This window comes from Cryptosporidium ryanae, assembly GCF_009792415.1.
Source record: "Cryptosporidium ryanae isolate 45019 chromosome Unknown contig_41, whole genome shotgun sequence".
Classification (NCBI taxonomy): Eukaryota; Apicomplexa; class Conoidasida; order Eucoccidiorida; family Cryptosporidiidae; genus Cryptosporidium; species Cryptosporidium ryanae.
The window spans coordinates 1-11,338 of record NW_027125491.1 but is presented as its reverse complement, the minus strand read 5'-3'; the positions used below and the strand labels follow the sequence as shown (position 1 = coordinate 11,338).

At 42.3% G+C, this 11,338-nt stretch overlaps 5 protein-coding genes across 5 annotated transcripts; 1 reads left to right on the top strand and 4 right to left on the bottom strand.

Annotated features, from left to right (window-relative positions):
- Positions 1-4: 4 nt before the first annotated feature.
- On the top strand, positions 5-1,219 carry FG386_002353 (membrane associated protein; the record flags this gene model as incomplete). The annotated part of the gene is made up of 1 exon (XM_067341715.1): positions 5-1,219. One exon carries the CDS (start codon positions 5-7, stop codon positions 1,217-1,219), a length of 1,215 nt encoding a protein of 404 aa, XP_067198994.1.
- Positions 1,220-1,427: 208 nt separating this feature from the next.
- Positions 1,428-2,597, bottom strand: FG386_002342 (26S proteasome regulatory subunit; the record flags this gene model as incomplete). Its single annotated transcript, XM_067341704.1, has 1 exon — positions 1,428-2,597. One exon carries the CDS (start codon positions 2,595-2,597, stop codon positions 1,428-1,430), a length of 1,170 nt encoding a protein of 389 aa, XP_067198983.1.
- Positions 2,598-3,327: 730 nt separating this feature from the next.
- Positions 3,328-4,206, bottom strand: FG386_002331 (uncharacterized protein; the record flags this gene model as incomplete). The annotated part of the gene is made up of 1 exon (XM_067341693.1): positions 3,328-4,206. The coding sequence occupies one exon, from the start codon at positions 4,204-4,206 to the stop codon at positions 3,328-3,330; it is 879 nt and encodes a 292-aa protein (XP_067198972.1).
- A 369-nt stretch (positions 4,207-4,575) lies between these two features.
- Positions 4,576-5,715, bottom strand: FG386_002320 (uncharacterized protein; the record flags this gene model as incomplete). The annotated part of the gene is made up of 1 exon (XM_067341682.1): positions 4,576-5,715. The coding sequence occupies one exon, from the start codon at positions 5,713-5,715 to the stop codon at positions 4,576-4,578; it is 1,140 nt and encodes a 379-aa protein (XP_067198961.1).
- An 803-nt stretch (positions 5,716-6,518) lies between these two features.
- On the bottom strand, positions 6,519-10,406 carry FG386_002309 (uncharacterized protein; the record flags this gene model as incomplete). The annotated part of the gene is made up of 1 exon (XM_067341671.1): positions 6,519-10,406. One exon carries the CDS (start codon positions 10,404-10,406, stop codon positions 6,519-6,521), a length of 3,888 nt encoding a protein of 1,295 aa, XP_067198950.1.
- Between the last annotated feature and the right edge of the window lie 932 nt (positions 10,407-11,338).

Here is an 11,338-nt window from a genome sequence, read left to right as displayed (position 1 = left end):
AGAAATGGATGGGTTAAGCGAAGTAAATGATTTAAAAATAATAGAAATAGTTGATTTAAACATAGAAAAGGAGGTAAATACTGAAAGTTCAGACAAAAAAATTACTAAAGATTTAGTTAAGAATAATAACGAAAATAAAAACAGTAAGGAAAAAATATTATTAGTATTAGAGAATTTACTGTTGTTGACATGTTTCACCATTGGAATATATGTAGTATCTTTATTTATCAATTATTTAAGTTTTTTGGGTAACAACTACAACTTTAAGGATGTGAAGGGGACATCCTTGATATCTAATTACTTAACAATATTTGTTGTATCAATACTGGGACTAAGAATACTAGTAAATTTAGGCTTTTTTGTCTTGTACACTCTCCATAAAATGAAAATCAAAATAAAATGGGTGAAAATATGTAAAACAAAGTTGTTGACAGAGCAACTTGGGATGTTGTTTTCAGTATTTATAACATTGCCGGTTATTGTTATATCATTAACTAAACTAATGGTCGAGTGTAAATTTGAATTATCTGAATTGGGAAATAACATTGAGGTTTTAGAGGCAGGTGACAAACTTTCAAATATTTTATTTTACTATTATTTATTCTTGGCACTTAATTTGTTAACTGAATTGCCAATAATTAGAAGACACCATTCAGGCAATCTCAGAATATCAAAAAGAATTGGAATGTTGGATTATACAATGTCATATATTGGAAACGCATCTTTAGTTGCCTCAATTGTATTATATTGTTTTAGTTATAAATATTCAGACAGCAAAAAGAGCGATCCAGATTTAAGATCACAAGTTACTTATTATTACGTAACTATTGTTGGTGTTGGTGTCCAATCAGGAATAATTGCAATTATTGTAGGAATACTTGGTTATATAGCATCCATTTTATGCAGTAAAATGCTCATATTAATAGCACTGATTGTTAAATTCTATTCGGTATTCGTATTCTCATGGTCATGCTCTTTAATATGGTTTGGTAAACATTTACTTGAACTATTTTGTAATATAAATTTGATATCTCCGAATTTAACATCCTTTCCTTTACAAGATAAAATGGCATTTAACAATGCTTGTTATACCAAACCTAATTTTTTCCTACTTTCCGCTTTTGTAATTATACAATTAACATTATCTATTTTGACTCTTATACATAACTTTGTATACTTAATTAAAATAAGGAGATTTGATTCAAACAATAATAAGTAATTGAATATAATATTATTTGGATGTTTATTAAATTTTACAATATATGTACATGTAATCTGGTTCATAGATATTGATTCAACTGAATTGATGTTTAAAATTCGAGTTTTAAAGATAAACTAGAAACAAATAAAGTAAAGGTAAATAATAGGTTTTAAATAACAGAGATTCAACTATTTATTATCATTTAAACTTTTAATATCAATTTTACTTAAACCTTTTCATAGTCTAATTTCCCTTCCATTTTTTTATTTTCAGCCAATTTCCTAACAGCCTTAAGGAAGTCCTCTTCGATAATATAATCTCTTTCGGCCCTAATAGCGAACATACCGGCTTCAGAACAAACATTTCTCATATCAGCACCGTTGAATCCGTCGCAAAGTTTACAAATAGAGTCAAAATCTATTTCACCTTGTTTTGCAAGTTTAGCTGAATGTATTTTTAATATCTCAACTCTAGATGTCTCATTCGGTAACGGTATTTCAACTTTTCTATCTAATCTACCTGGTCTAAGTAATGCAGGGTCAAGAACGTCAGGGCGATTTGTTGCCATAATAATCTTAACTGCACCAAGTTCGTCAAATCCATCCAATTGGTTTAATAATTCCATTAATGTTCTTTGTATTTCTCTGTCTGCGGATGTACCCTGCGAAAATCTTTTACCTCCTATTGCGTCTATCTCATCCATAAATATTACACATGGTTGGTGTTCTTTTGCGTAACCAAACATTTCTCTTATTACCCTAGCGCTCTCTCCAATATACTTGTCTACTATAGCAGAAGCGACCACTTTCATAAAATTGCAATTCATAGAGGAAGCCATTGCCCTCGCGAGCAGTGTCTTTCCTGTTCCGGGAGGACCGTAAAGAAGCACGCCTTTTGGAGTTTTTATTCCAACCCTTTTGAATAACTCAGGATTTGTTAATGGAAGCTCTATTACTTCTCTTATTTCTCTTATTTGTTCATTTAAACCACCTACCTGAGAATAGCTCACACTTCCAGGATCCTCATGCAACATATTGTATACCATTGGATCTACTTCCCTTGGTAAGCGTCTCATAATGGTCAGTGTTGTTGCATCCAATGCTACTCTTGTTCCTGATGTAAGTTTGCTTTTGTCTAATTTTGATCTGCACCCCACAACATATCTAGGGCCTGTTGACGCCTTAACTATATATTTATCGTCTTCCAAATGTCTCAGTACTTCGCCTATTATTTGGCCAACACTTTGTAATGCCTTTAAATCATCCTCAGTCTTATCATAAGTTTTGCTTAGTTCTCTTATCTCCATTCTCTTTTTCTTTAGTGCTATCTCCAACTCCCTGTGTTCTTTTACTTTTTGAGCATAGGCTGCCAACGCATTTTTGTGTTCTTCACTCATGATCTGATGTTTTGGTATTAAAGTCTTTGTTTGAATATTTACCAAGCAAGGAGTAATCTCCAATTATTAATATTAAGAAAGGAATCTGATTATATTTAATATTGTATTTGAAATATCAACTATTATCTAAATCTGAATAAACTATGCAGCAGTTAATATTAATGCTATCACTCGCTGGCGTATGTATTTTGCCCCAAAATTATAGAATATAGTTAAATTATCGTGACAGCTTATATATAAGTTAACAGATAAGTGATTTGAAATACCTGCAGCAATACTTTGTCTCCTTCGCGATTCTTTATCCTTGTGTTGCTACTTAATGTTAAAATGTTGTCAAGATGATATTCTATCTAGCCACTCCTATTTACAAATCACTGTTAAATAGATCGCTAATAGCAACTCGTACGAATATACAAAAAAGCAAACTCCAATATATATTAATACATACAAATATCCCACCTTATTTTCCTTAATTTTCAATTAAAAAGCATCAAGGGAAAAATGAACCTCTCAGTTTATTTTTTATAATTTAAAGTTATCAAATTAAATATACTAAGTGTTGGTAGTTGGCGCTGCCGCTTTTCTTGGTACATGCAAACTAGGGTTATTGTGGGACAAAAGTTAAATGAGAAATAAAGTAGACAAACAATGCCTTTAATCTCAATTTATTTAAATAAAAATTTACGGGTCTCATTTATGTTCTAATTAACTTACTAACAAAGTTTTGTGTTTATAGTAGAGCTTTTTTTTTTAAATTAGCGGACCTGGCCTGTTTTCTTAGAATGTATCTTTCTCTCGCTTTTAGTATTTTCACGTTCACGTCTACGTCATCATTACTGTCTTCAAAGTTTTTATCGTCGGAAGCCTTTTCAACCTTGTTTAATTCAGTGACATCATTTGAATAACTAATATCTTCATGAGTAATACTAGGGCTGGAAGTGCTACTGTTTTTCAAATCGTCGTATATTTTTAGATTAACGTTTGATTTTGAACTAGTTTTATTTTCGATTGTTTTTTCAAAAGTATTGTCCTCAACTTCAGTTTCACTTTTAGTATTAAAATCATTATTGAATCTCATATTAAATATATTTTTGTCAAAATTTCCAGTGTCGCATGAGAGGCTTTTAGATAACTTTCTCTTAAGAGCCTCCCTTTCTTTTAAAACGTTCTTATATGAACTCGTTATGAAAACCATATCATTATTTTCAACATGAATTTCTTTTTGAATTTTTTCCTCATTTATTTCTTGTTTTTCAATGTTTCTTAAATTAACGTATTCTTGTATCTTATTCATGTATTTCGACTTAGCCTTTTCATCGCTTGCTTTCACCGCTTCAATATTATCCCCGTGATATTCCTTGCCTTCCTCAAATTCAAGCAACAGTTCTGGATGATTTTTGTAAAACTCCTCTGATTTCTTATACTCATTCTGATTGGAGTACTTGTCCGTTGAAAAATTTACAGCATTTGGGGCCTTATTGCTGTTGGTGTCATCTAAATCAAGCTCGTCCTGCGAAAATAGTTTGTCTACCTTTCTCCTATCGTTTGTGTCCGAATTCTTGGTTTTATTTTTCTCAAATGACAGAAACAATCTTCCTTCTTTAGACATTTTATTCCGGTAGCAACTGTATCTGTGGTTGTTATCGAAAAGCACTGCTGAATTTAAATTTAACCTTCTTTTTGTTAAAACACCAGAGGTCTTATTTACGCCTCACTTTAAATAAGCATGGTTGCATCGCAATACCTTGGACCAACTCGTTTACTTTTTCCGTCGACTTTTGTAATCATTTTCGCACCCTATTGCTATGTTCGCGGCAACCTTTGCTTAAAAACACGTTTGGCGGTAAACATGTATGTGTGTAGGTTTTTTCAGATAAAGACAACGGTGACACAGCAAGGCAGGTGTTTGAGTTGCAAGTGCGGTATTTTCCGATAGCACTCTAGAGAATTCCTTTTTCGTGTTTTTGGAGTGACCTCGTTATTGAATGACCCTTAGCTTTGACGCCATTATATAATATCTTGTGGTGAATATGTTCCTTCTTTGTTGTTTTTTCGCACAATTAAAACCGAGTTCAGTGTTTTTATTGCTGCCACTAATCACCTTGGAGCCATTGTTGAATTCACTCAAATTTTTGTTGGTGCCGTTGTTTTCAGCCAACATTACCCTCTTTTCTGAACTATCTGCACAGTTTGGATTTTTGTTATTTGTATGATCAATTTTACAGCATTCTGAACCGTCAATGCTTTTAGGCAAATTTACGGATGAATACTGGTCTAAATTTCTGTTTTGGGGATTGACGCGAGCGTTATTTGTTATTGCAGACAATTTTTGACTTTCAACTATAAAATTTCTCCCAAATTTAGAAAGATCTATTTGCGAGCTGCCACTAATATTGTAATCGTCACCTGCTCCGTCGTCTGTAATTGCGTCACAAACCGCATTATTTGGATATCTGCTGCAATATTTTGTTTCGTTTCCATACTCACCAATTTGCTTACGCCCTTCAGCATACTCACTCGACGAGTTCAATCTATTTTTTAGATTTTTATGTGCGCCTCTAGCATTCTCGCTAACGCAGTCTGTAATTTTGCCAACATTTTCCCCTTTGTCCGGCATTGCTGTTAATTCCTCCCTCGCTCCAATCTCCCCTAGGACCGAAGTCTCATTGTTTTCTTTTTCGTTCAGATCCGCATTCACCTTTCTGAGATTGTAGTCAGTTGGCGGAGTTGGAAGGGACTTTGATACAAAACATATGGGATACGGAAACGGCTTGGAATATTTGAAGCTTATTGCTTCGTCTTTATTGCTTTCGTAATTCATTACACCGTTTGATTTGTCCAAGGGGGTTTGCGCGTTTATTTTGCCTTCAAAGGAAGCTGTGTTATTCTCATCCGGTTTAAGATTACTATTGGCTTTCTTAATAACGCTCTGTTCTCCGCTATTCGCATCCTTGTTTTTATTCTCCCTAGCTCCTCCATTTGTCTTAACTTGAACGTTTTCGTTGCTGTATTCCACATGTCCAGAGTTGCTTCTGATAAGCGATATTTTTTCTTTCAATTCACTAATCAAACTCCCATAATTCAGTGCAGGAGCACTGCAGTTCTTTTCACTAATCATTTTAAAAGTGTTCGCAAAATCGAGTGTTGTTCTCCCTTGTGTTTGGCTTTAACTATTACTTTATCGTATGTTCCTTGAATACCTGCGGTCAAATAGCTAAGTCCCCACTCAAACATAGCAAAATCTGGTCGTTTAAAGTCGAGCAACGCCTATTTGCCCTCTCGCTAAACCCGTTCCCTACTCTTGCGCAGAGTATACTGATATGTCCACTCTAATTCAAGAAAAAAGGTTCAGTGCCCTGCGCCAGCTCCACACACAAATAAACGTATTTTCTGTTTCCCTATTTATGCTTTTGATCTGTTTGCTCCTTTCGTGCTTAAATCCTCAAATATACACATATACGCGTGTACATATATGTATGTATGTATGTATGTATGCTTGTCCTTATACTATTCACATATATCGCTGCACTCGCAAATCAAATAATCTTTTCTATTTTTGCATATTCCCTCCCTCTCACTTTGCAGTTATGTGCATGTACTTACGCCTATATTACCCTTGAGATCGCATATAGGTCAGACAATGATTTCCGCGTACCGCCTAATTTCACATTCTGCGCGCACGCGTGTGCTGCAGTCCGTGGCGCCGGAGGTCCGGCAGGCCCGGCCCCACCCATGCACTGCCTTTTCAGTAGAAAACGTGTAAAGCGGCTTGGATATTCAAGATGATGAAACAGAGACAAATATCCTAATTCTAATATAATTATCAGCTCTACTCAAGACTGTCGCCCACCAACGCGCACGCATTCGCACTTGGACGCGAGTACGCCCGTCGCAAGGCCAGGACGACGATCAAGGACGCGCTCAAGGCACACTCGCGCCCAAGTGCCCCACAAAAAAGGAGTCGACTATGAGGTCTTCTTCCCATCCGTTTCTTTTGATCCACGGGTTACCGCCGCAGTCATTGTTACTGCCGTCTCCGGCACTGTGATCACCGTTTCTCCCGGAGTCGCTGTTAACCTTGCGGTTGCTGTCGACAGAGTCGTTGCCTATGATGTCGTTGTCCGTGACTCCGCCAGAACAAGCGGGCTCATTGTCCAAAATCCTCTGCTCCTGATTCAGCCCCACTCCGCTCTGTGAGCCCCGGCACTCGGGTCTGCACCCTGGCATCCGCTTATCGAGGAAACTAACACTGTAGATCTTCGCTCTGCCGGAGGGACTTTCGCGACCTACTGCCTCCCCGCCGCAGCGGGCGCCAAGCCCGTTTCTGTTGGGGCCGTCCATCCTGTTGACCATCATCAGGCCACCCCCCGCCTCGCAGTCGCCAGCGTTCTCGCACTTGACCGCGGAGAGTGAAATAACGTCGCCCATGCTGCCACCGTCCGAAACCATCACCGCGCTCCCCTTGCGAGGCGGTTGCGGAAGCACCTCCCCGCCGACGTTGGCCTTGGCTTTGCTCGCGGCCCTAAGACCTGCGTTGCCAACGCTGCTGAGGTTAGTCATATCGAAGGGAACCTTGGGATGGCAGTCCCCGTTCTGCGCGAAGCCAACGTTGTGGGCTCCAGGAACTCCACCCTTGCGAGGTGCCGCTCCCCCGACCCTCATCGGCGCCAAGGGCTTGTCGGGCGAGATGGCTCTGGAGGAGGAAATCCCTCCAATCGACACGGGCGAGGAGATGGAAGGCGACGACACCTCCGAAACTACGATAGGTGTCGAGTTTGACGTGGATGCCAAAGACGCCGAGGAGGAGATCGCGTCGCCCCCGCTGGGGACGCAGATCTCGCCGATTTTCTGCAACCCCGGCGGAACTAACTCCACACCGCCGCTCCCACCGAGCGCTCCAACTCTTAAATAGCTGTCCATCTCGATTAGGCCGCCGCTGTAGGCCTTGCTCACTTGGTCAAGAACAACACTCTCGAGCCCTAAACAGCTGCCCTCCAGGCCGCCAACGCCGCTTATCGCGCCTCTGTTGACGCCCTCGGGAAGCGCGCTCTTGCTGCCAGCTGCGCGCGCTAAAGGCTTGCCCGGCATTGCTGGAGCACCCGCGAAGTGGCCGCCGGGAACGGTCGAGGGGTGCAGGACCTGTTTGTTCATCAGCTCGCTCCGGGGCTTGCGGCTGCCCTCGCTTTTCACTGCAACGTATGCTCCAACGCCGACAGCGCGAGCACCGCCGGCCCCGGTCTCTGCGAGAGCAACGCTGCAGCCACCTCCGCTGCTGCCGCCTTTTCCATCAACAATCAGCTCTCGCTCCGAGATGGCCGAAAAGTCGGCGTTTCCGAACGCGACCATTCCGTCGATGGAGGAGTAGCCCGCGGCCACCTCCGCAATCTTTTGGACGCTGCCGGATTCGGGAAGGTCACAGGCGTTCGGGCCTAGAGGGGCCGAGATGGGCCTCGCGCTTCTGCCTTTCGCTTGGCCCGCAGCTGCCGGCTTGTCCGAATAAGAGGCCTTTCTTTTTCTGGTCTTGCTCTTGGCTAACGGCCCTCCGCCGTTGGAGCTCAGGCCGAAGCTCGCGCCGTCGCTGGTCTGCAAGCCAGTTCCGTTGTTGTTTGGGTTCGAATAAAGGTACCGAAGCCGCCACTCCTCCGCAAGCCTTTTCGCCTCGTAAAATCCATACTTGTTTACCGAAAACGACTTTTGCTGTCTGTTCTTTGACGGACCATAAACCGCGCGCCACTCGCCTTTCTGAAAGTGGTAGTAAACCTGCTGCACGTGCGTGAAGTAATCCGTTTCCGGGACTCCCTGCACCAGCTTTGCGTCCACTGGTATTTGAGACCTAAATCGCACTATCGCGCCTGGTACCAGCGTGCTGATGACCGGTGCAACGGTGGCACTCGTCGGATTCGCAGTCGCGTTCGGAGAGGAGGAGGTGGGAACGACAGGAGCCGCGCCTGCCGTCCCGGATTGGGCTCCTCCGCCAGGGATGACCGACGGCACCAGAGGCTGGGAGCCACTCTCGCCGCGGGTACTGTTGTTGTTGTCACTCGGCTTGTTTATTTTAGAGTAATGGGAACGCGGACTCGTCGCCAGCTGGCTGCCGTTCTCGCCGTTCGCACAGATCTCGAATTTGCTGATCTCATCTCCCGCACAGACGCCTGGGGCAAATCTCACTCCCCTCCTTCCCGTCCTTTTGGACAATTCCGAGTTACCGTCACCGCCGTTGGCTCCCGTAGGATGACAACCGCCGACGTTCAGCGGAGGCTCCAGGGCACCTGTTGCCGGTCCGCGACCTGGGCCGGCCGAGGACAGCAATCCATTCAGCACACCCATGCTTTCGGGCTGCCGCTCGTCAACGCTCACCGGCGTGCTGTTGGAGGCCGTTGTCGAAACCGAGCATCTCGAGTTCGGTGTGGCGAACTTGGAAAGTCCCAGGGACCTCGTAAGTCCTACTCCCAGTCTCGGATCGACTCTGCCTATGACGACACCGGCGCCGCTCTTCTCGATCCCGTTCGAGAGCCTCACTATGTATTCAATATTAGAGAGCAGTTCGAGGGTCCTGTTGTAGTAGAATCTCCCGAAGTCCATGTCAAAGTATGCCGACCTTGGGTTCAGGGAGTGCTCCTTTAACCAGCCGTAAAGGCCAGTTAGGGCCTCCAGCGACCTTTGGAAGTCGTCGCCGACCGTCAAATACCTTCCCTTTAGAATGCTGGCCGGCGGCAAGTCCCACTGTCCTTCGCAGCCGCGGTCCCCCGAGTCCCCGCCGCCCCTTCTCCTGTAAATGTAGACTGGCAGAGTCAACCCGATGCTGCACTTCACCTGCAGCAGGAAACAGGGAGACCTGGTGACCAGTTCGAAGTCCTCCAGGCCCAGGTCCAGCATGTCTGCTCTGCACGAAAACACCTGGCACACCTGTGGCGAGCCGTTCACGTCGTATCTCAATATGCTCCTGATTTCGTCCACATCCAGGTAGGGGTTCAAAATAAATATGCTCCTTCTAGCCAAAGTCGCTCCCGAATTGGCTCTTTCCACAGTCGTCATATAGCGGTGGCCCGTCTGTCTGTTTTCATCCTGCGCTCCGGTGCCACCACCCTCGTGGGGTCCGGCTTCATCTGTGCGAATAGGGCGCCTTCCGTCTCCCCCCGGCAATCCCATCCTCCCTATTCTCGGACCCAAAATCCAGCAAATCACTCTGCCGAGCCGATCTGCCACTCCTGCGTCTCCCGCGCAGTATGCACCCTCTTTTGACATGTCGCTTTTGTCTCCGGGCCCTTCCTTTAACACATTTGTGTGTGCCATTTCCAGCATACGCGCCAAAACGAAGCATGTTGCCTCGCCATACAGTAAAAGCCCTATACCGATGTCGTTTGCGCGCCACGTTGTGACAGTTTCACGGTCCTTTAGAAATGCGAGTTCCTGTTTTTCGTGGGAGCTTGCGGGATTGCCATGTGGCTTTAGGGACTGCTGCGAAGACTCCCTGAAGGCAGAATTCTCACCTGGACACTGCGGGATGCCTGAGCCGCTATGTCCCATTCTTGACGAAGAAGGCTGTTGGTTGTGTTTCTTCAAGGCCAGCGAGGAGTAATCCGATATGACCGTGCTGCAGTCGTTCTTCGGATTTCCGCTACTCTTGTGAATCAAGTATGACAAAGATGGAGTTATTGAGTGCAAGTCAAACGCTTCAAAATCTGCTTTTTTCTCAAAAAATCCTTCCCTAAATAGAAAATTAACGAACTCCTCCGCCTCGCCTCTTTGTATCGTCGTTGTGTTCGCTCCAGGTCCACCGGGCGTGTCGCCCTCACCGCGATCACCCATACTTAACGTTCCTAGTTGAGACTGATGACTTTAGTTCTGTAAAATTGATGAAATGCCGACGTTAAAATTTTGCTCTTCCTTCTTCAAGAACGATAACTTGCTTTGTTCTTGTATTCCCAAAATAATAAAACCGTTATCACCCTTGACTTGTAGTTAAAAGCAAAAAAGCGTTATATTTTATTATGTTGATAAGAGTAAAAGCGTTACTGTTTGTTTTAACATATATATTCACATACTCACATATATTATCCATGCAAAATAAATATATATATGAGAGTATACGTATATAAATATGTATATCTACATATATACACGTATTTGCTGTAATATAGATTTGCCTGCTTATACCATTGAATTCCCTAAATGGGTATGCATCAAGTGCCCGATTCTCTTTATTATGTATTTAGGCTCTGAATATATATATATATTAATCAGTATGATTTAAATTTATATTAGCAGTAAATTTAATTGTGCAGGCAGTTATAACTATATTGTCAAAAGTGTCTGTACCCTATCCTTATTCTTAGCCAGTAAGCAATAATATTGGTATTTAACACGCCACCTTTTCAGTCGCTTTTACCATAAATGGGACAACCTATCTGAATTAGAACTCGCTTTTTTCCTCTACTTCCTTCTTTTCGCTAAAGGCCTCTTTCTGCTGATGTAGTGTATACGACTTTATTCATGTACTTTATTGTTTTTATTGTATGAGGAGAGTCTTATCGTTGTATATTCAAGTAACTAATATTAACTTAATGTTTTCTATTACTTTTATATAATATATATATATATATATATGTTCTTACTGGACTTACGTACTCGGTCCCTGTTAAATTAAATAATATAATTTTAACTTATTTAATATACTCAAATCCAGTTCACAAACCAGTCTATGTATATACATATATCATTTAAAATTTATAATTATACTG